This window comes from Nyctereutes procyonoides, unplaced genomic scaffold (assembly GCF_905146905.1).
Source record: "Nyctereutes procyonoides isolate TBG_1078 unplaced genomic scaffold, NYPRO_anot_genome, whole genome shotgun sequence".
NCBI lineage: Eukaryota > Metazoa > Chordata > Mammalia > Carnivora > Canidae > Nyctereutes > Nyctereutes procyonoides.
In genome coordinates this window covers 26271714-26294785 of record NW_026575030.1, presented here as the reverse complement: position 1 = coordinate 26294785, position 23072 = coordinate 26271714, and the positions used below count along the sequence as shown (strand labels likewise).

At 39.9% G+C, this 23072-nt stretch overlaps 1 protein-coding gene and 1 pseudogene across 1 annotated transcript; one reads left to right on the top strand and one right to left on the bottom strand.

The window, feature by feature from the left end:
- Positions 1-4376: 4376 nt before the first annotated feature.
- Positions 4377-12144, bottom strand: LOC129503989 (cytochrome c oxidase copper chaperone). The gene is made up of 3 exons (XM_055316542.1): positions 11956-12144; positions 9868-9956; positions 4377-4516 (listed from the first exon to the last, which is right to left on the bottom strand). The coding sequence occupies exons 1-2, from the start codon at positions 12060-12062 to the stop codon at positions 9872-9874; spliced, it is 192 nt and encodes a 63-aa protein (XP_055172517.1). The 5' UTR covers positions 12063-12144; the 3' UTR covers positions 4377-4516; positions 9868-9871.
- A 167-nt stretch (positions 12145-12311) lies between these two features.
- LOC129503855 (transcription factor BTF3-like) lies at positions 12312-14202 on the top strand (annotated as a pseudogene).
- Positions 14203-23072: the final 8870 nt, after the last annotated feature.

Sequence of the window (23072 nt, the reverse complement as noted above, 5' to 3'; positions counted from 1 at the left end):
CCCGATTGCTTTATTCTGTGAAAACTGAACATCAGACAATGTATTGTGTTCTACCAATATCTTTTTCTCAAAAGTTTAAGTAAACAGATGACACATTTAAACTCAATGTGGCCGCTCAGGATGACTTGGTTGTTAAGTGAACAAGGTGGTTTAGTGGAAAATTGGTTGCCTACTCAAAATCCATTTATCCCTTCCTCCTTGTTACAGAATTCCTGTTTTGTGCTGATATCTATAATTAGGCATGGATCAGAAGGCAGGGGGAGGGGGTTCTGTTGTCAATCAGCATAAGGCATTCTGTTTGGCAACTATTATTGGTCCATAAAAGTGCACATAACCTAATTTGGCTTAATCAGACTTATAAAAAAGTGGGGAGGATTTCATGCCTTAGGAATGGTTTCTTTCTTCTGTTCTACTTGAACAAGGAAGCACATGGTTTCGTCAGTCCTGTAAGAAATCGCTCTGAGGGATGCCTGGGTGGCTCAATTGGTTAAGTGTCTCCCTTCAGCTCAGGTCATGATCCCAGGGTCCTGGGATCCAGGCCCATGTTGGGTTCCTGCTCAAAGAGGAGTCTGCTTCTCTGTCCCCACTTGTGTTCTCACCCTCTCCATCACTCTCCCTCTTAAATAAATAAAATCATTAAAAAAACCCCTCTAAGATGAAAATAATTTGAGTCTTGGATGGTATCACTGAACCTATGATATCACTGCATCTAGAGCTCACCCTCTGAATTTCTAGTCATATTACTTCCTTTCAGAATCACCATAATTAACACAGATGGAACTACCAGCTAGCAGTTTTTGATAGCTAAAGGAAGAAACCTCAGGTAGTCACACATGCACTCTTTTTAGGAAAGTATCTTGGAATATTCACCATAGTACCGAGTACTCAATTTTACATGTTTATATTTTATATCTACTAGATTATAAGCTCTTTGAGAGTAGGGACCATGGTTTATTATCTTTGTTCACTACTTAGCACGCGGTTAGCATATATTATGACCTGAGTAAATAAATGTTGAGTCAAATAGCCTCTCGTCTCCTTGAGGATAAGATGTGTCTGATTCATACATGAATATTTAACACCTAGAGCAGTTCTTGCATCTGATAGGCTTTCACTAAGTATGAGCTGAATGAATAAATGAATTTAGAACTATGAATATGTGATATTTGTAGTAAATACTTGGCACAGGAAAGAACACTGGGCTTAAACTCTACTGACCAAGACTCACATCTCAGGTCTGACCAGTGATTTCCTTAGTGAGTACCTCTCACCTATAAAACGGGGAATATGTTTTTTCCAGGAGCCTTGCACCATTCCTTTTATCAGTAGGCCTTGCTTAGAGTCATGGTCCTATTCTTATCAACCTTTCAGTCAAATGTTTTAAGGTTAGACAAAAGGAAATGATTAGAAAGAATGGTGTGAATGTATCTGTATTGAGTTTGGGAATTACTGTGAATAGCAAGGGCTTAGGAAAGATATTGCGTCAGAATGTGGTGGTCACCTACCAGGAAGTGAAGTTCACTTTTCAAATTACTGTGGGAGCATCTCTTACTATTATTAGTACCAAAATGTTGTGTATAATCTTTGGGAAGGCTTACTTAAGTATTAGGGGAGGATGGGCAGAGGGTCTGTGAGATGTATTTTTAACTATGGTAGATGTCAAGGGTGCTTTAGTTCCTTTACATGTCATGTAAGCATATCAAACTGGCAAAGGTTGAAAAAATTAACCTTGCTGAGAGCTTAGGGAAATAGGACCCTCAGATACAAAGGTAAAAGTGGGTAACCCCTTTCTAGAGATCAGTCAGGCAGTACTTATCCAAAGCCTTGAAAACATGCATAGCTTTGGGCCCATCCTTAGCTAGTGATTAGTAAAGGATTTGTTGTTGTTTTAAAGATTTTATTTATTTATTCATGAGACACAGAGAAAGGCAAAGACATAGGCAGAGGGAGGAGCAGGCTCCATGCAGGGAGCCCAAAGTGGGACTCGATCCCAGGACTCCAGGATCACGCCCTGGGTGGAAGGCAAGACGCTCAACCGCTGAACCACCCAGGCGTCCCTATTAGTAAAGGAATTGTAAAGAATTTCCTATGGAAACTCCAGTGCAATGTTGTTATGGAGTAGCCAAAAAAAAAAAAAAAGTAAAAATAAAATATATACACGCAGAAAGAGACGAATGGCAAGGTCACCAAAAAGACCAGTGGGATTTCAGGTGATTTCTTCCTCATATGTTTCAATTAAACCAATCAACAAATCAGAAATAATTTAGGTATCAGGTATATATGTTCTGTTCAAGACTGATACTCAATTCCATGAATGGTATGACACATAGCAAGCAATCTACAAAACATTTGGTTTAATGCATGAATGTATAAAACAGTAGGGAATTGGTTAAACCACAGTAAGTTTAGAATGGATTTATACATAGCCAATACAAATCATATTGTGAGAACTATATTCACAGCTGGTAAGTTACATCAAGGGGAAAAAGTAACTAATATTATGATTTCATTAAAAATATATAGCATAAAAAAATAAAATAAAAAAATATATAGCATAACAAAAATAAAAATATATAGCATAGAAAAATGACATCATTTTTTATTTTAAAAGGATGTATAAATGCATAAGAAAAGTCTGAACAGCATACAGCAAAGATTCACACTGGGTGGTAAGTTTATAGATTTTCCTCCCCTTTTTTATAATCCAGGACATATTCAAGCAAAATCTGGATGACCATCTGCCAAATACTGGTGTTTGGTGGGAAGTTGATTTTTATCAGTCTTGGGAGTCCAAGATTCTACTCTTCATCTAGAATGCTCTGAAAGCTATAAATTACTTCCTAAAAATATTATATCGAAACAAATATTCAGGTGGAAACATGAGTATAGAATCAAAGAATTAGAGTAACACTAAATACTAGATACTATGCCAAATGTACAGTATATACACCATTTTAATAGTGCTCACAATCTTGTACACTATTACTACTATCCTTTTATTTTTTTATTTTTATTTTTTTTTAAAGATTTATTTATTTATTCATGATAGACTTAGAGAGAGAGGCAGAGACACAGGAGGAGGGAGAAGCAGGCTCCACACCGGGAGCTCAACGCGGGACTCGATCCCAGGACCCGAGGACGGCGCCCTGGGCCAAAGGCAGGCGCTAAACCGCTGAGCCACCCAGGGATCGCTCCTTTTATTTTTTTTTTAAGATTTTATTTATTCATGAGAGACACACAGAGAGCAGAGACACAGACAGAGGGAGAAGCAGGCTCCTTGCAGGGAGTCCGATGTGGGATTTGATCCTGGGACTCCAGGACCATGCCCTGAGCTGAAGGCAGCCGCTCAACCCCTGAGCCACCCAGGCGTCCCCCTTGCTTCTTTTCTTTCGGAGGAGAAAAACAGACCCAAAGAGGTTGTGACCTGCTTGAGGTGACAGAGCTAGCTGTTGAACTGAAGTCTGTCATACTTCAAAACCATGCTCTTAATTAACTAGGAATCCTAAGGAACAATTTAATTCAGCTCCTTTAGAAGAGAGGCAACTTTCCCATCAGAGAATGACATATGGACACTACATATTATTTTCTTCAGTATCTTTTGTTGTTGAGATTTGAAACTCAATTCACTTCAGGCAGAACGTGACCAATTGCTTCAATAGCCCGTAAGCAGCTAACAGGCCCAGGGGTTTGCTATAGTAAGCAAACCACACTCTATGTTCCATCCCAGGTATCACTACAGCAGAGCACTGAGCTATTTCACTGGTGACTTAATTATACTAGTCTAGCCTCTGGCCTGGGACAGCTTCTAACCAGTAAGAGACAATTATTTGGCCAGGAGGCATTAAATTAATGATCCTAGTTTATCTTAATATGTAACTAGACATCTACAGATTAATCATGCCAAACAGTTGAGATCTTCTAAGCCAAGGCACCCTAACGTGGTCCAAAATCTAAACAAATAACTTTCCCAAAAGAGAAAACTAAAAAAGAAAAAAAAAAAAAAGAGAGAGAGAGAGAACTAGCCAAGAATAACAATAATGATATAAAGCATGAAGACTGAAGGCTTGTCTACCTCTTGCCTTTAAGTAAGTTAAAAATGAAAAACAAAACATTGAATGAGATGGTATGGCTACCATACTCATTCTGAATTGGTAAAGGGTATTTCCTTACTTCTATGCCCTTCATTTTGGAGATTTCACTAAACGAGATTAGTATTTACTTTCTCCTTACAACACATATCTAGAGTTCCCAGAATGACACAAGAACAGAAGGAATTAATATTATGGGTTTTTTAAAAAAATACTATATCCTTTAAGGAAAATAGGTAAGTGCCATGTAGGGATGTATGGAACACAAAAAGAAAACACACCTGAAGATTTCTGACCAGTGATATTTTCCTTTATTTTTTAAATAAATTATAAATACTTTTTCCATTTATCAAAGTTCCTCAAAGAATTCTCAAAACTATTCAATCTTCTTCATTCTTCAAGGATTATTCATTTACAGAGTAAACCACCTACAAAAAAAAATTTATATTAGAAAATTAGATTTCAAACATCGTGCTACAGCTATGGAATTAGGGAATTAAGACCACTAGAAATGAATGCCTCATCCACCTACTATTAACTAACTGCCATAATTACTAAACCACAGTTTAGAATTAAAAAAACTCTAGTTTTAAATTCTAATTTTGTCTAACTAAAAAAATCACTGAAACTATTCAATCCAGTACATTTTTTAATCTTTAGAAGTCTTTGTTAAAAACTCTATATTTATTTACTAAAAAATATCTTCCCCAAAAGACTAGGGCAGTTTATTTTTACAGATAGTCAAGATAAGAGACTTGCAAAGCCCTCCTTGCTGATTCAAGTATGTTTGGCAAAGACCCATGAAGTGGAAGGCAGAAGGTCAGCTCCGCATACAAGGCACTTCCTGTGGAAAGTTACTCACTTTATCCCCAGAGCAAAATATGGGTAACCCTTTTGAAATCTATTTAGAAATCAGAAAAGGAAAATAGTGGAGGATAGGTTTGCTGGTCTAAGTCAATCAGTATCAGGCTTCTATCCATGTTGTTCTCACCCACCCCTACCCCCAGCCCCTATTCCAGAAGACAGAGAACAATGCTAAAAACGGTTAACTAAATAATCTGGGTTAGACAGCTCTTCAAACCCAAAGCAAGTGCTTCTTCCTTCATCTAGCTATTATTCCCTGCATGTGGTTTAGAAAAGGTAAGCCTCATCAATAATACAAACATCTAAACTCTCTTTTCTAAAAGGCTCAAAGGAAGAATATACTTAAGGAAAGGATTGAGCAGGAAAGATAAGCAAAAAAGGAGCCACTCAACACTGTAAGAGATAGCAATCCATAGCACTGCTGCCTCTCTTACCACCATGTATCAGGAGGGGCTATCCCGAAAGCCTCTGGGTGTAAACCTCTTGGTTATATATCTGGGTAGAAAGTCCTCGACAAAAGAGACCCTGTCTTTCTCATGCTGGCATTTTCTAGGGTATTCAACAATAACTATCTATTGAATGAATAAAAGTTTGAATAGCAAGAAATAACACCTTTTCTGGATTTTCTTGGGTTATTTTCATACATAATCAGTTGTGTATGTGTGTGAAATCAGCACATTTTAACCAACTATTAAGTTCTGTTAAACAGTAACTATTGAGTATCTCCACTACTCAGTGCTAGTCCTTTTATTTTCCTTCAATGATTTTAGCCCCCAAACTGAGTTCTCAGGGTTCCTTCTGACTCCTGAAGTCAGCAAGATACTAGCTACCATTTCCTCTTTACATTTTTAAGCAGGTTCTCAGTTCCTCTAGTTTCTTTCAGTAAGAATCTTAAGATAGAAGAAAGTGTCAAAAATCACCACCATCACACGCTTATTTTTCCTTAGGAGTAGTTTTCAAGTTTCTGCCTTTGCTACCATTAAATATTTAGACAGTTTATATTTAGCAATACCCTGGCTACTTCTTCAGCTTAACCCAGTGGTTCTTAAAGAAGGTTACATGTGAAAATTATCTAGGAGTTTCTGAGTCAACAGGAACAGATCAAGGCCCAGGGCATGTGAATTTTGGAAAACAGTCCTTAGGTGATTACAAGGTACACCTCTGGTTGAATGTAGCCTACTTTTAGGCTACTAAATTCAAGGTACAATAAGACCTATCTTACTTAGGATATAGCATTAAAATCTACAAAGGTTTTTGAATTAAATAACTTTTGTGATCATTACTGGGAAGATCTAGGTGTCAAAACTAGGTTTCCTTTAAAGCTATCCTCAGAAAAATGTGGTCTAAGTCTAAGAGATACCAACTTAGGTTTATCTTATAACAATGTAGACAGTAGTACTGGGTTTTACAGCCAATAAGCTGGTTACTGAGTTATATGTACCAACACATTTCAACAATAATAATTTTAATTCGCATTCAAAATAAGGTTTTAGGATTGAAGATCAAAACTATGTGAAAATGAGTATGTTGGCAATAAGATCTCATTAAGTGCAAGGAATGAAGTCTAAAGTGTGTTTTAGAGAACATAAAAAAAAAAATAGAGAACATAAAAGACCTACACTCTTAGTGTTAATTCCACCAGCTAGTCATTCTTAGCTTGAGCAAGTCTTTTTTTTTTTTTTAAACTTCACGGTCTTTTTATTTTTACTTCACTGTTCGTCCATTTCCCAATGGGAGTTGGGGAAACAGGACACCTGGGACCAAAGGAGATCCAAACACCTGTTCCTTTTCCAAAAGTACTATCATGCCGAAAACGAAAACATGACATTTGAATTCTAAGAAGGCCGTATGTGGATTCAGACTGTTCTCCTCATAACCAGGGTTCAAAAATCCATAATCAGGTCATATATTCAATAGACCTCAACTGAATGTCTGCTATGCACAATTCCCAAGATATGGGCTATTCCGTTCTGGTTTCTATCTAATAGTTTACAGATCCTATTCATACACCTGTCATTTAATCATCACAATGACTCTGTGAAGTAAAACTACGGTTCAGAAAGTTAAGGACTTGACAAAGACCACACAGTTAAACACCAGGTCTTGTAAGTCCAAAGCTCTTGCATTTTCTTCTACACACAAATCAAGTATATAGCAATCACTCTCATTCTTTGTCCCAATAATATAAAGACAACTAGGACATCTTTGAGTCCTTGTGAATTCATGCTAAGTACAACAACAGTTGGAACACCCTTGAAAATCACGCTTTTAATTTTTTAAAAAAGATTTTATTTATTTTACTTGAGAGAGAGAGAGAGAGTGTGTGTGAGCACAAGCAGGGGCTATGGGGTAGAGCAAGAAGCAGACTCTTTGAACCAAGTGGGGAGCCCAATGCAGGGATGGACCCTAGGACCCTGGGATGATGACCTGAGCCAAAGGCTGACACTTAACTGACTGAGCTACCCAGGTGCCCCCAAATCACCCTTTTTATCAGGTCAGGCTTGGTGTTAGCAAAAAGTTTGCACAACAACCTAGGAAGAAAGTTAGATTATGAACAAGGAAACTGTGTAAAAATGTTAAGATTTTAGGTCTTTAAAAATAATAAGTAAACTCACACTTTTAAAGAACACCCCCCTCCACACACATACACCCAAACTTACTTATTTTACAAAATGATTCACCATAGGATTTAAAGAAAGCCACTTAAGAGACACGCCTGGGTGTCTCAGCGGTTGAACATCTGCCTTTGGCTCAGGGTGTCATCCCAGATCTGGGGATGGAGTCCCACATCGGGCTCCCTGTGAGGAGGATGCTTCTCCCTCTATGTCTCTGCCTTTCTCTGTCTCTCATGAATAAATACATTTTTAAAAAAATCTTTATAAATAAAGCCACTTAAATATGTCATGTACACACAGATATACCATACCATATATAAAATCACAAAATGTATTATGGTTCTCTTTTTATAAATTAAAAAAAAATGAAATCCAGAGAGGATTAGTGTCTTGAATGTTAAATGTAGCTGAAGTAGAATACATGCTAAGCTAGAGGTCCAGAGAACCAAAATTAAGTCTCAGGGCTTTCAGCCTAGACTATTTTCCACTACATAGTGGTATTTCTTATCAGCTTGGAACAGGTTCCTTATCTGTCCTTTTTTTACAGCTCAAAGAAGACTAGCCATATGTGAAATTCTAAAGAGGCAGGAGAGAGGTGAAAGGGAAAGAAGCCAGACTTTCTATTGCTGTTATATTGGTATGTGACTTTGGCATTATCTCTCAGCTATTATTAAGTTAAAAGTGGCGGTGTGGTGTGGATGTTGAGCGGTGGGAGGGGGTGGGCAAAAAGCAAAGAAGTCTGCCTGGAGACAGAGGCTCCAGTTCTGATCTTGCTAACTCACTTTGGGAGCCATTCCACACCTACAGGCCTTAGTTCCTCATTTATTTATTTATTCATTTAATTAACAACTCTCTGTTGAGCACCTACTATGTGCCAGGCATGGTTATAGGGATATGACAGTGAGTAAAGCAAAAATTCTTACTTTCTCAGAGTTTACATTCTACTTGGAGTAAAGCAATGCAGATAATAAATAAATATCTAATATGCAAGCAGTGATGTTAAGGATAGCGTAGCCACTAGCCGTTTGTGGCTATTCAAATTAAAATAAAGAAAACTAAAAATTCACTTCTTCAGTTTTACTAGCCATGTTCCAGGGGCTCAATAATCACATATGGCTAGTGGCTACCACAGTGGAGAGTGAAGGTACAGACAGAACATTTTCACCATCACAGAAAATTCTATCAGACAGTACTGGGATAGCGTGATGGAGAAGGGATGCTATTTCAGATGGAGTGTTGAGCCAAAGCTTTTCCAATGAGACTTTAAATGTTTTTTTTTTTTATTTATTTATGTGAGAGAGAGAGAAAGCACAAGATGGGGAGGGGCAGAGGAGAAGGAGAAGCAGATTCCTCACTGAGCTGGGAGCCCCATGAGAGGCTCAATCTCAGGACCCCAGGATAATGACCTAAGCCGAAGGCAGACACTTAACCAATTGAGCCACCCAGGTGCCCCATAAGGTGACTTTTGAACAGAGACCTGAATGAAGTGCGGGAGGGAATTCAGGTGCTATCTGAAGAAAGAGCTTCCAAACAAAAGATCATTTATTTGTGGGACTGTATAATTTAAGGTCCCTTTCAGCATTAAAATTTAGGTTCAAAGTTCTTAAAAAAAAAAAAAAGTCTGAGGTTGTAGTATTATTAGAAGCCTAGTACAAAAGAAATAGTGAGAATTCCTTTTTCTTTTGCAGAAAGCAATGCTTCCATGTATTGCCTACTCCCTATTTAAAAGTTCCTACTAAAGACCCACAACAGGGCACTTGGGTGGCTCAGTTGGTTAAGCATCTGCCTTCAGCTCATGATCCTGGGGTCCTGGGATGGAGCCCTACATCTGGCTCCCTGCTCAGTGAGGAGTCTGTTTCTCCCTCTCCCATTCCCCCTGCTTGTCCTCTCTGTCAAAGAAACAAAATCCTTAAAAAAAATAAAAAAATAAAGACCCACAACATCAGAGACAAGAAGTAAAGATTATTTTCCTTTTAGTTCCTTTAAGTCAGACAACTGAATATTCTGAGCTTCCTAAATTATCTCTTCTGACTCTAACTAACTCTAAAGGCTTTTATCAAACCCTGTTTTAAAAGATAAATTCTCCCTCCCCAAATCCACTGAATGCCTCTCAACTTACTAGCATCATTTAGTCCCTACATTAGAAACTGAAAATTATTTTTAAGTGAGACTTGAGCATCTTAACCAGGTGAACTACACTTTGAATGGAAGCTTGCCCAATGACTGCTAAATCTGCAAAGCACAAATTTGAAGCAATAAGCTTATGTATTATCTTCCCAATCGGAAAGTATCACGCTCACCATTTTATATCTTAAATCCCAGGGCTCTCATGCACTCCTTGTGGGCCTCAATTAGGTGTCCACAGTGCTCCTCTCCTTTCTCAATGATGCTATAAAAACAAAATGTACTTGTTATCTAACAAAGTAGGCATTAAGTACATTACTAGTAAACAAGCAGCATGATAGTGATGGGGGGTGAGACAGAACATGGGTCTGATGGAATGTAGCTGAAGCTTTATTTTTTTTTTTATTTCTTCATTTTTGTATTTATCTTTTTATTGGAGTTTGATTTGCCAACAGTAGCTGGAGGTTTAAAAAAATGCTATTACATTAAATGGCTTTGTTTTTATTGGCTCTTGTAATATTTCTGTGCCCATGAAGATATTCCACAGACAATCGCTTCTCGGCCTTTTGGCTAAGATCAAGTGAAGATATTCCACAGACAACTAGCTTTTAGGGAGAATCTAATTAGAAGAAATAATTATGCCTATCAAATATTGCCTCTAGCTTATATCCAAGGAACATACATAGTTCTCTAATGAAATAAACCATCTGAACATTTACCTTCAATTTGCCTACTATAAAAGAATTAAATTTTTCATTCTGCCCTACATTCAAACAGACCCAAATAAATCTCCTCCTAATCAAAATACACCCAACCACAAAAACATCAAGATCTGCCAGCCAACAGCAGCCTAATGAGCCTCCCTCATGATGAGCAAAGAACTTTCTATTTGTAGGATGCACAAAGTAAAAACTAGGACCGTAGAGCTTGACTTCTAGGGCCTGAAAAGGCAATTTTAGTAAAGATGAAGTTAAGCCGAATCTAATTATAAGAAAAAAACTGACTACTAACTATAGATATTTGCGCATAGTGGTCTGAGGCAACTAACATGAAAACAATTGGAAAGATAGATTTTCCTTCTTTAAAGAAAATAAATAAATAAATAAATAAATAAATAAATAAATACCATACATCCTTCAATAGCTCAAGGGCTGCCTGCAAATGAAGGGATGCTGGGGATAGAGCCCCCTGTGAAGAGAACAGCTGGCGAGGCCCTCGTGTGGCTTGTATCATTGACCTGTACAGTAATCCTAGAGGCGGACACTTTTATTAGCCCCATTTTACAGACACAGGACGCAGGTACCGTAAGTGATTTGCTCAAGGTCACAAAGCTGGTGGACCAAGGATTCAAATCAAACCTTGACTCTGCATCTCAGGCTCTCAGTCATGACTCCGGGCTCTTTTTAAAATTCAATAAGCACTTACTGTTAACTAGGAAAGCCATTTCTGCATCAGACTGTCGCCTTTCGATTCTTTCACGGTATTATTTGCGAAGTATCGAGCAGTAATAAAAAGCACTAAGCTCCTTACAACTTAACCGCACTATGGCACTTTTGATTTTTTTTTTTTTTTTTTTTGGTGTGAGGATAAAAAAGGGGCTGGAGGGAGAGGTGTGCATTCACATTTTCTGCCCATTCCCCCGAATGAGGTTTGTTCCACAACGGAGGCGGTATCAAATGAAAAGAAACGAAACCTTCCGTGGGTTGATGGTAATTGGTCATTTAGATGTACTATTCTCAACACGGTGCCACCCTGCTCCACAGGTGATTTTTTTTCATTCATCTCTCCAAAGATGATGGAGGAGGAGAGGCAAAGGGGGACTCTTCAGTACTTTTAAGACACGTAACCGGGTCCCGCTGTGCTAAAATTTTACCAGAAAACTTTTACTCTTCGATCTTGCCAAGTCTTCTCTCCTAGCCCGTACCGCGTGGTAACAGCAATCATTAGTATAGGCTTCCATTAATTTTAAGCTCCTTTTTAAGTCAATTCTCATCTTTCATCTATTTCTACGTATTTAGGAGACCGAAGGGCAGCACTTGACGCGTTAACAGAGGCTCAAAGACCCTTTGCAGAAAAGCTGAACGGGTGAAGCGAGCCCGCTTCGTCCACGTCCCCCGGCTGGGCTACAGGGACAGCCGGCCCACAGCCCACGGGGCCCTACAACTCCCAAGGGCGCAGCACAGCGAGCCGGGTCCGGTACGAGCCCGAGGCCGAGCGGGGTACGGAGGCACCTGCCCGCCGCCCCCTCCCGCTTGCGCACTGACCACGCATCGCGCGCCTTCTTGGTCTCCGGGCAGGCGCAGCAGGGCTTCAGCGGCTTTTTCTCCTGTGCGTCAGATGGGGTAGGGCTTGCGGCCGCTAGGCCCGGCATCTTTGAAGCGTAGAGGCAGCAACGAGCACCGCCACCTTACACGGTTCCAGGCCCGGCGCACGCCGATTCGCTCGCCGTCACTTCCGGCGGAGCTCTACGGGGGACAGGAAGTCCCGCCCCACCCCCACCCCCCGCAGGAGACGGGGGGGGGAACTTGGCGCCTGCGCAGAGGAAGCTAACAGAGGCAATGAAGTGCGGGCGCTTCTTCGGCGCAGGCGCAGAGAGGCGCGGGGGGAAAGGGCAGGTTGTGAGGCGCCCCGGGGGCGGCTGGAAAGGCGGCGACCGGCAGGTATCTCCGCCCAGCGGTGGGAAACCGAAGCCCGAGAGGGTGAGATGACTTGTCCACGCCCACCAGGAGGAACCGCTGACGAAAGCCGGTTCCCCGCCGAGTCACGGATCGACTCCGCGTGTTTCCTGCTGTCGGACGGTCGGCCCGCTCCTCCCATTTTCTGATTCAGTTAAACTTGATGATCAAAGACATTTGAACAGTGCGACCCACCGGTGAGAGGGGAAAACGCGCCTGCCGTTCTCCATGCACCTTAATTTAAAAAAAAAAAAAAGATTTTATTTATTTATTCATTCATGAGAGACCCAGGCAGAGGGAGAAGCAGGCTCCACGCAGGGAGCCCGACGTGGGACTCGACCCCGGGTCTCCAGGGTCATGCCCTGGGCCGAAGGCAGCCGCCAACCCGCTGAGCCACCCGGGCTGCCCTACACTTTAATTCTTCGCGAAAAATTGTTCCTAGCTCCCTTTCTAAGTGATTTGATTTCACTATGACTTGTTCTCACTCGTAGGGCAGAGAAACCAGTTAATGAAGTTGAAAAATGACTATTTCCTTGGCACGTCTCGAATTCCATTAGGTACATAAGTAAACGGGTGCCTACTGTTTGCAGTTGTGGAGGGTTGTTGTGTGTTTTGTTTGTTTCGTTTTGTTATTTTCCTGCAGAGAATTGTTGGGAGAAAGGGATTAAACTTATTTTTTTTTTTTTTAAAGCAGGACTTCGAGGCGTCAGAGAGCTGCCTAGTGATTGATATTTTGGGTAATCAAACTTATCAGTATCCCCTAATCAAGGTTCGTTTCTGTATGCTAGAGATTTGGTTCGGGGAATCCGTAGGTATATACGGCTGTAAACTGGCGCTGTATAGAAATGATTTCTCGGTTTGTGCACCTGGTCTCGGCTGGTCTGCCCGAGACCCCCCTGAGCGCCAATCCCACCCCCTCCCCGCGCGGTCCCATTTCCGCTCCAACAAGAGGAAAGAAACCATCGTGAACCAGGAGAAACTCGCCAAACTGCAAGCACAGGTGCGCATTGGTGGCAAAGGAACTACTTGCCGAGAGAAGAAGGTGGTTCACAGAAGAAATGCAGCAGATGATAAAAAAAAAAAAAACAAAAAACAAAAACAAAACTTCAGTTCTCCTTAAAGAAGTTAGGGGTTTAAACAGTATGTTACTGAAGAAGTGAGTATGTTCACAAACCAAGGAACAGTGATCCACTTGAACCACCCTACAGTTCAGGCATCAGCGAACACTTGGACCATTATAGGCCATGTGGAGACCAAGCAGCTGATGGAAATGTGACCCAGTGTTTTAAACCAGCTTGGTGCAGACCGTCTGACTAGTTTAAGAAGACTGGCTGAAGCTCTGCCCAAACAAATCTGTGGATGGAGAAGCACCACTTGCCACCGGAGAGGAGGAGGAGGAGGAGGAGGAGGATGAAGTTCCAGATCTTGTAGAGAATTTTGATGAAACTTCTAAGAATGAAGCAAACTGCATGGAGTCAACTTCTGAAGAAGATAAAACTTGAAGAAGTTACTGGGAGCTGCTCTTTCATATTATGACTGCTTTTTTTTTTTTTATGACTGCTTTTTAAAATTTTGTTCATGGATCTGATAAAAATCTAGATCTCTTAATATTTTTAAGCCCAAGCCCCTTGGACACTGCAGCTCTTTCAGTTTTTGCTTATACACAATTCATTCTTTGCAGCTAATTAAGCTGAAGAAGCCTGGGAATAAAGTTTGAAACAAGGTTAATAAAGTTCTTTGCCTAGGAAAAAAAAAGAAAGAATTTCTGTGTATTTTCCAAATTACAAAAACGATCTCCATTTTGTCAACTAAAAACTTAATGAGCATGTTTTTTACTTCATTATGGATTGTACGTTTCATAATAAAACATATTGTCCTTATGTTTTCCTAAAATCACCCTTATCCACCATTATCAGTTTTTTCGACTAGATATTCACTACTGTTGTTTAATATCTTGCTATTCAAACAGTGCCTCTTGGACTGCCAACATCAACATCGTTTGGAAAAGTAATGTACAATAAACATGGCTGAATAAATCAATGGGGAAAAGAAAACAAATGGAAGAAAATTGAACACCACATCAGAAGGTGGGTCTCTGGGGGTCCCTGGGTGGCTCAGTTGGTTAAGGGGTGCTTTTGGCTCAGGTCATGATCCTGGAGTCCCCTGATGGAGCCTGATGTTGGACTCCCTGCTCAGTGGGGAGTCTGCTTCTTTCTCTGCCCACCCCACTCCTGCTGTCTCACTTGCTCACTCTCACATAAATAAAATCTTAAAAAAAAAAATGCATCTGTGGATGCATTAAAGGTCTACATATGAAAGGTCAAACTAAGAAATTAATAGAAGATAGTGATAGTAGAAGAGCTTTTCTTTTTTTCTTATTAAAATAATCATCCTAACTCTAGGGGTGCTGGGCTGGCTCAGTCAGTGGAGGGTTCGACTCTTAATCTCGGGGTCATGAGTTTGAGCCACACGTTGGGTATAGAGATTACTTACAGATCAAATTTTAAACAATCATCCCAACTTGTATAGCATGTCTCCGTTACTGAGGATTCCAAAATACATTAATGTAAAGTTGGTAGAGGTTATCTTTATACTAAGGAGTGGAGTACAACCTATTTGGCAACATTTCAAAATCACAAATTGTGAGTGCCAACACAAATTGAACAAACCATTTAGAATCTAATAGTAAAGAGAGACAGTTTTATCTGAGCCCACATTAGGACAGTGCTCAGGAAACACTCTTCACAGGGAGGAAAGTACTCTGGAGAATGAAAAGTTTTTACAGTTGTATCTTTTTCCATCTTGTAAAAGCTCAAAAGATTATAGATTAGCATATAGGCAGGAATCACGAGTTTTACTGTAAAGGAATGCAGGGAACAGAAATGTTGATTGATAACTCTGGGACAAGATGGGTTTTCCTTTAGGCTACTCGTTCACAAAGCATGTGTGCATTGCATGTGTGGCAGACCATATATCAAGCTTTTGTTTTGAACAAAGTTTATGTACAGTCATGCTAACTTAGAAAGAAATCTAAGGGATCCCTGGGTGGCGCAGCGGTTTGGCGCCTGCCTTTGGCCCAGGGCGCGATCCTGGAGACCCGGGATCGAGTCCCACATCAGGCTCCCGGTGCATGGAGCCTGCTTCTCCCTCTGCCTGTGTCTCTGCCTCTCTCTCTCTCTCTCTGTGACTATCATAAATAAATAAAAAAAAAAATTTAAAAAAGAAAGAAATCTAAAATGGCTTCCCTTGTATATAAGGCCTTTTAGAGAGTTTCTTTCATCATAATTAAAAAAAATGAAGTTAATTACATTAAAATAAAGGCTTGCCGTTTTCCGTAGGACATATTAAACAAAGAAGCTATTAGACTGATGTGGCACTAATGGTGGCACTAATGGTGCAGTGATGTACATTAAGCAAACTGAAAGTTAAGCCTACAAATACCTCAAGGTTACAAAATCAAAATGCTAAGGACAACCATTCACAAACAGCCAACTAAAGTTTTAAGCTGTGGCCAATCAATAATATCCTTTCTTCTGCCTTTTCTCTGTAGAGGCCTCTCTCTGAGCTCCTGTCAGTGGAGTGAGTGTTCCTAACCATTTCTGCTGCTCAATTTGTAACAATTTTTGTTCAAATAAACTCTTAAAAATTTTAATATGCCTCAGTTTATCTTTTAATAGAAACTATAGACAAAAATAACACACAGATGATGAATTGGTCAAAGATATTTGAAACATCTAAATCCAACAAGGGATTGATGTCTAGAATATTTAAGGAACTTACAGAAAGTAATGAGAAGACCAACCCCAACAGAGATATGGAAAAGAGATATAAACAGTATATAGAAGCAGAAACGTTCAACTTGTTTTTGTTTGCATACTTATTAAAGGCAAGAGAATATGTAGAATAAATAGAAAACTTGAGGCCAACATTCATAAAAAGAGCTCTTCCGAAAGTGTATTAATTGTAGAAATGGAAAAGAAAACAACAGTGAAATATCACTTTATACCCATTAGACAAATTAGAAAGCTGAATAATGCCAAGTACCTGTGAGAAGGCAGGTTACTGTTGGGAATGTGTGTTTTGGAAGGCAGTTAGGCAGTATCCAGTTAATTTAAGAATAGTTGCATAGTCTGTGACTCAACAATTCTGTCTCTGGATGTGTATTCCAGAGAACTTCCCAGGAAGTCCATAAGGGAACATACATGGGGATAATTGTCACAGCATGTTTATGTGGCAGAGAAGTAGAGGCAATGTGGGCATTCATCCCTGCGGGGTGGATAGGGAAGTGTATTGTACAGGGCACACACTAGAAGAAATTGACAGCATACACAAACAACATTTTTTTTTTTTAAAAAGTGTGGGTACTGAAAAAAAAGAAAGAGAATAAGTACATACCCCAATACCATTTACATAAATTTAAAGAAGGGGTACAAAAACCTGAAAATACCCATAAAAATACATATGTATAAAATGACTTGCTTTAAACAGAATGGTTGTTTAAGAAGGAAGGTAAGTATGGGAAGAGAATGGGGATAAATGCAAATGAATAAAATGACCTTGCAGAGACCAATGATGACAATGTGTCATGCACAGAGCAGGATAAATAAGTCAATTTTCTGTGCTTGAAAAACAAAACTATACTGGTTGCATCCCACTAAATGCAATCTGGAAAACACTGCTTCGTGGAGTAGTAATTGAATTTAATGATTTTGATGTCCTCTTTCACTACCCTTTTAGCTGGTGTGGAATAAAGTAAGTTTTATCCTAAGAGCTTAAGCCATGTTCTTGCTTTTAAGTAAAGAATAATCATTTTGTCATATAGACATATTGTGAATCTGTAGATGACATGCTGTGATCTTATACTCATTTTGGTGCCCTAACAGTAGTTAGCATGCAATAGACACCGCATGAAGTTTCATCCAGACAAATTATTCCAAAGAAAGCTTTATTTTGCCCTGTTGCTACAAAGAATCTTGAAGTATTTTTTCCCATAGAAAGATCTCTTATCTTAAATAAGTAGCGAGACAAAATTTTTTAAAGATTTTATTTATTCACGAGAGAGAGAGAGGCAGAGACACACATGCAGAGGGAGAAGCAGGCTCCATGCAGGGAGCCCAACGTGGGACTTGATTGCCGGACTCCAGGATCACACCCTGGGCCGAAGGCAAGGGGCCCAACTGCTGAGCCACCCAGGCTTCCCAAGAAAAGGTCTGAATGATTTTTGTCTCTAGTACTGTCCAATAACACTCATATTGGCACTGATAATTCTTAATAGAGAAGTCAGATTTTTAAGACGTGCTCACTTAGAATGTATAAGCAGGGGCAGCCCGGGTGACTCAGCGGTTTAGCACCGCCTTCGGCCCAGGGCATGATCCTGGAGACCCGGAACTGAGTCCCATGTCCTGGCTCCCTGCATGGAGCCTGCTCCCCCTGCCTGTATCTCTGCCCCTCTCTCTGTCTCTCATGAATAAATAAATAAAATCTTAAAAAAAAAATGTATAAGCAGTTAAAATGGCAGCATAATCTTCAGCTACGATGTCTTCCATACATGATGAGTTTGTGAACCATCATTTGATCTTCACAGTAGTCGAGCTTATTATTTACATTATAGATGAGAACACCGAGAGATGGACATGATTTGTTCAGTCACATAACTTGTAAGTGGCAGGCCTGAGGCTCAACATCTCCCTCTAAGGTCTGTGTTCTATCTACTATCCCATTTAATTTGTCTAAATGCAAGGTATTTCTTATTTTTAAATTAATCATTGATCTATATTTAATGTGCTACTATACTTTTGTGTCTAGGAAATCAACAAGAAGAAAAGAGAAAGAAATATCTAAGAATTTAGGTATAGAAAATTGAGATAACACCGTAGATGTAGGTTATAGACCAAAATACTGAAACAGCTTCTGCAATTGAGAAAAGATTTTTCTTGCTCACTCTCCTTCCTTGCTTCACTGAAATAAGGGTCCTGCAACCCTCCCTAAGACTTACTAGGGTAAACTAGTATTGGCAGGCCTGAGGCAAAGCTGGGTAGCTGCTCCTTCTTACCCTGCCCCCACTTCCTTTAATGGGCTGTGTTCCAGATTATTAGCAAACTCTATTTCTTCCTTGAGCTCTGTGACTTTTTTAATTTTTATTTTATTTAAATTCAATTAACAGATAGTATATGATTAGTTTCAGAGGTAGAATTCAGTAATTTATCAGTTGAGCACTGGGACTCTTAAAACCCTTCCAACAACTGCTTCTTCAGGATGGAATAGTCTTGAAAAAAGACCAAAGACATTCCAAAGTGAAATATTTAGTTTCAGAGTGGTTTACAGCTACCCTACACACATAGGTTGCTTTTTCTTCTGGCTTTTAACTTACTAAGAGGTAAGCTTTAAGACTAATGATTTTTACATAAACATTCTTTGCCTTTCTTACTCAGTCTAAATGCCTTCAGACTTGTGGGCTTGTCAGAGTAGGCATTTTGTTAGGCTCTATCAGGATACAGTGCTGGAGGCTAGCGCGGTGGAAGTCTAGGCCAGCTGGTGGCAAAGGCGGAGGCCCTTCCGGGCAGTACTCAGGCCCAAGATGGTGGAGACCATGACAGGAAACCCTGACCAAATTAGGAAGAAAAATGTTAACCGTTGTAATAAATATTCTGCCTCCCACTTAACGGTCGATAAAAGATAGAAAATGAAACCCCCAGGGCATGCATTGCTCCTGCTATTGTTCTTGCTCTCAAATTTCCTCAGGGTACTTTTTGTTGTAATAAGCTTTCCAGCTTCCGTTACTCATCCTCTGTGCTGCACGCCTGTCCTTGAATTCCTTCTCGTGACAGGACCAAGAACCTTTGGCAACTCCTTCAGGTCTGACTGGGTTGATGGCTCAGGAACCAGTTCACCCGGCAACATGATGGCCTTAGTCTTTGAGGAAAAATAGAGTATAGAATAATGACATTTAATGTTTCCCATTCTCTTCCCAAGAAAAATCTCAAAAACCCATTTCCCCCCAAGAAAAACACCATTTTAGAGAGCTGTAATTGGAGATTAAATCAGGGGTAGGTGGCATGTGGAGACTAACAAAGGATTAGATTCAAGCATCTGTTTAAGAGAGGCAACTCTTGAGGTTGGTTTGATTAAGTACTTTCATATCAAGTTCTTGCTTCCCAATGCTGATTCTAACCAGCAATATTTTACTATTTTAAGCCCTTAGGGGCTTTTCGCTATTGCTATTGTAACTGCTATATTAATAGGCAGCAAGAGTTGAAATGGGGACTATAATGGACTTTTGTATAGTACAGTGAATACGTTATTGTGTGGTACCGAATGGAAGCAATACCTGTGCATGGCACCATGTGGATGACAGCCTTGGTAATGTAACAAGCAACAAGTAAGGAAATACTCTCTCAGATCCCTCCGTGTTGAAAGTATTAGCTATTTTTCCTGCCTAACTAATTCCAGGTGTGGAGACTACCAAGGAAGGGTAGGTAGTGGATGTTGGTGGAGGAGTGACACCATATGCTGAGAGAGAAGAATTACATGGCCTGAGTTCTCACTTCCCTAGTTCGTAAGTGCAGAGGTAATTTTGTATAGTATTTACATTTCTGCCTCTTGGGGAAAAAAATAAAAGCTTTCCAATTTCTACAGATAAATATGTGTTATATATCATGTTCTATAGCTTTTCAAGAACTCTGAAGGGTTTGAAATTTTACCCTATTTGCCTATCATAGTCCCATGAATGCTACTAGAAGCCAGCAAACTGCTAGGTCAGAGATAAAGGGTAATTCATTCCTTACAGTGGTAGCAGCAATGCATCATATCGGCATTTTTGTGCCAGTTCTCTGAGCCTCAATTCCCACAGGGTGATGTAAAGAAGGCCAGATGGCATCTGCACACACTCTGAGTTGCATTACAGGAAAAAAAAATAGTGAACTTAGGAAACCCAAATCTTTAATAATGGGCAGTAGGAATGCCTGCCCTTTGCTCAAAGGGAGACTGACTTCGTAGGCTCTAAGCAAACTTGCCCTTTGCTCCACAAATGCACACTATCTCTCTTGTCCACGGTTGTTTCCTACACAAAGGAACAAAAGCAGACAGTACCCACCTCACAAAACAAGCAGAAACACGGCCAACTGTCTTCCAACATGGCAAAGTATAACTTTTTTTTTTAAGATTTTATTTATTTATTCATGAGAGACACACAGAGAGAGGCAGAGACATAGGCAGAGGGAAGCAGGCTCCATGCAGGGAGCCTGACGTGGGACTCGATCCCAAATCTCCAGGATCACACCCTGAGCCAAAGGCAGGTGCCCAACCGCTGAGCCACCCGGGCGTCCCTCGGCAAAGTATAACTTTAATGATTTTTTTATTAACTAGTACCCCTCTACAACATCAAAGTTACAAATAAACTGCATGACACAGAATGTAATTTTCTCAAGACTGCACATTATTTCTTTCTTGTGTAGCACTGCCAAAAACCTAGTGGTAATACACATTTATTATCTGTTTTTATAGTTGGCAATCTAGGCATGGCTTAAGTAGCTCCTCTGATGAGGGTGTCACAGGACTGTAATCAAGATATTGGGTGAGACTGTGGTCTTATCTGAGGTTCTAATGGGGAAGGATATTCTTTTAATCTCACTCGGGTTTGGCAGGGTTCAGTTTCTTCCAGTTGTAGGATTGAAGGTTTTGGTTTCTTGCTGTGGTTTGGAGGTTGCCCTCAGCTCCAAGAGGCTCGGTTCCTTGCTATGTGGCCAACATGGCCACTTGCTTCCTCCACCCAAGGGAGAGAGTGAACAACTCCAGTAAGATGGCCAGAACGGTCTACAGAAGACAATCACATAGTCATATATACCTCATCGTACTGGACATATTCTGTTGGTTAATGTCTTTCAGTGTATCAATGGAGGGGGCTGGCTGTTGGCTACTTAAGAAAATTTATGTGATTCAGAGAGGAAAAGTCTGAGGAGGGGACATTTTAGCTGAGAACGCAAATGATGAGCAGTCAGCAGTGAGAAGATGGGGACAGGGGTGAGCAGCATTCTGGGAAGAAGGGACAGAAAGTGGGAAAGGTAGCTATGCCCACAGACCATTATAATATTGTATTTTATTTGTTTCTCTGTTTTCCCCATCATTGAGTATGCTGCACAAATTATCTCAGAATCTTCAACACCTATTCTATAGTAGACAGTAAATTTTTTTCCATAAATGGATGGATTTATTAAAGTTTTTTTTAAAGACTTTATTTATTCATAAGAGACGAGAGAGAGAGAGAGAGAGAGAGAGAGAGAGAGAGAGAGAGAATGAGAAAGAGGCGGAGACACAGGCAGAGGAAGAAGCAGGTTCCATGCAGGTAGCCTGATGTGGGACTCGATCCCTGGTCTCCAGGATCACACCCCGGGCTGCAGGCAGCGCTAAATCACTGAGCCACCCAGGGATCCCCGGATGGATTTATTAATTTAGGTATCATAAGTTTTCATTTATCAGGAACTTCAAAGATACAAAATGAGCATGTGAAGGCCTGTGCCCACAACGAACTAACAGTTTTGTGGAGAGAGTTGCAAACAATTAACTAATGCAAAGTGGTCCGTGCTATTGGAGCTCCTATAGTGTTGGAAGAAAGAATGAAGCCTCACTCTATTTGGGAGATTTGTGAAAACTGCATAAAGGTAATAAAGTCAGCACCAAGTCTTCAAGGATGCCTAAATTAGTGCATAAATAGGAAAAGGCATTGTAAGCAAAGGAATTTGCTTGAGCAGGGGCTTGGGAGTGACAAAGCATATGGCTGGTTTGCAAACCCCCAAGAAGTTTAGGGGTAAACAAAACAAGAAATATGTGTGTGGAGTGATAGCAGGCCAGGAGGTTTATTCAATAAGTGACTATGGATCACATCAAAGGACAAAGAAGTCAACTCTAAGGTGTGTGCTACTAGCCTAATGGGATCATCTGAGTATCGTAAATAATAATAATGGATTAAAACACATCAGCTATGTAAAATGTATGCATTCCTAATGATCCTAAACAAACAAAACTTTACTGGTTAACACTGGAGGTTGCTAGGGCATCAATTCATTTCTCTGAAATTTTATAATTAAAGTGAAAAATCCCAGCATTTTTCTAGTCTTTCTTCTAGGATCCCTGTATTTCAGGATACCAATGAGTGGGTGAAAGTTCTTTTTACAAAAGCATTCCCAGGTAATAAGGAAAATCCACTGAAAGTATTAGAAAATCTAGTGTTTTGGGATAAGACTTACAAGATATACTAAAATACAATGGATCTTTTTTTGATAGGAAAAACAAACACTATTAAATGACATTTTGGCTTTGACCAGGTTAATTTGAGTACGTACTGAGTATGAGATGATATGAAGAAATGATTTTGTTAGATGTGATAATGGTGAAGTCAAAAAGCATCTGTTATCAGTTTGAGATGCACATTAATTTTAAGGGTAAAATACTGTCTGAGATTTGAAAATTGAATGTTTTCAAGATATTCAAGCACAGAGCATCTGTATCAGTTTGAGATGCACATTAATTTTAAGGGTAAAATACTGAAATTTGAATATTGAAGATTGAATATTTTCAAGATATTCAAGCAGAGCATCTGTATCAGTTTGAGATGTATATTAACTTTAAGGGTAAAATACCGTTTGAGATTTGATTATTGAAGATTGAATATTTTCAAAATATTCACGCACAGAGCAGGGGAGAGGACGAAA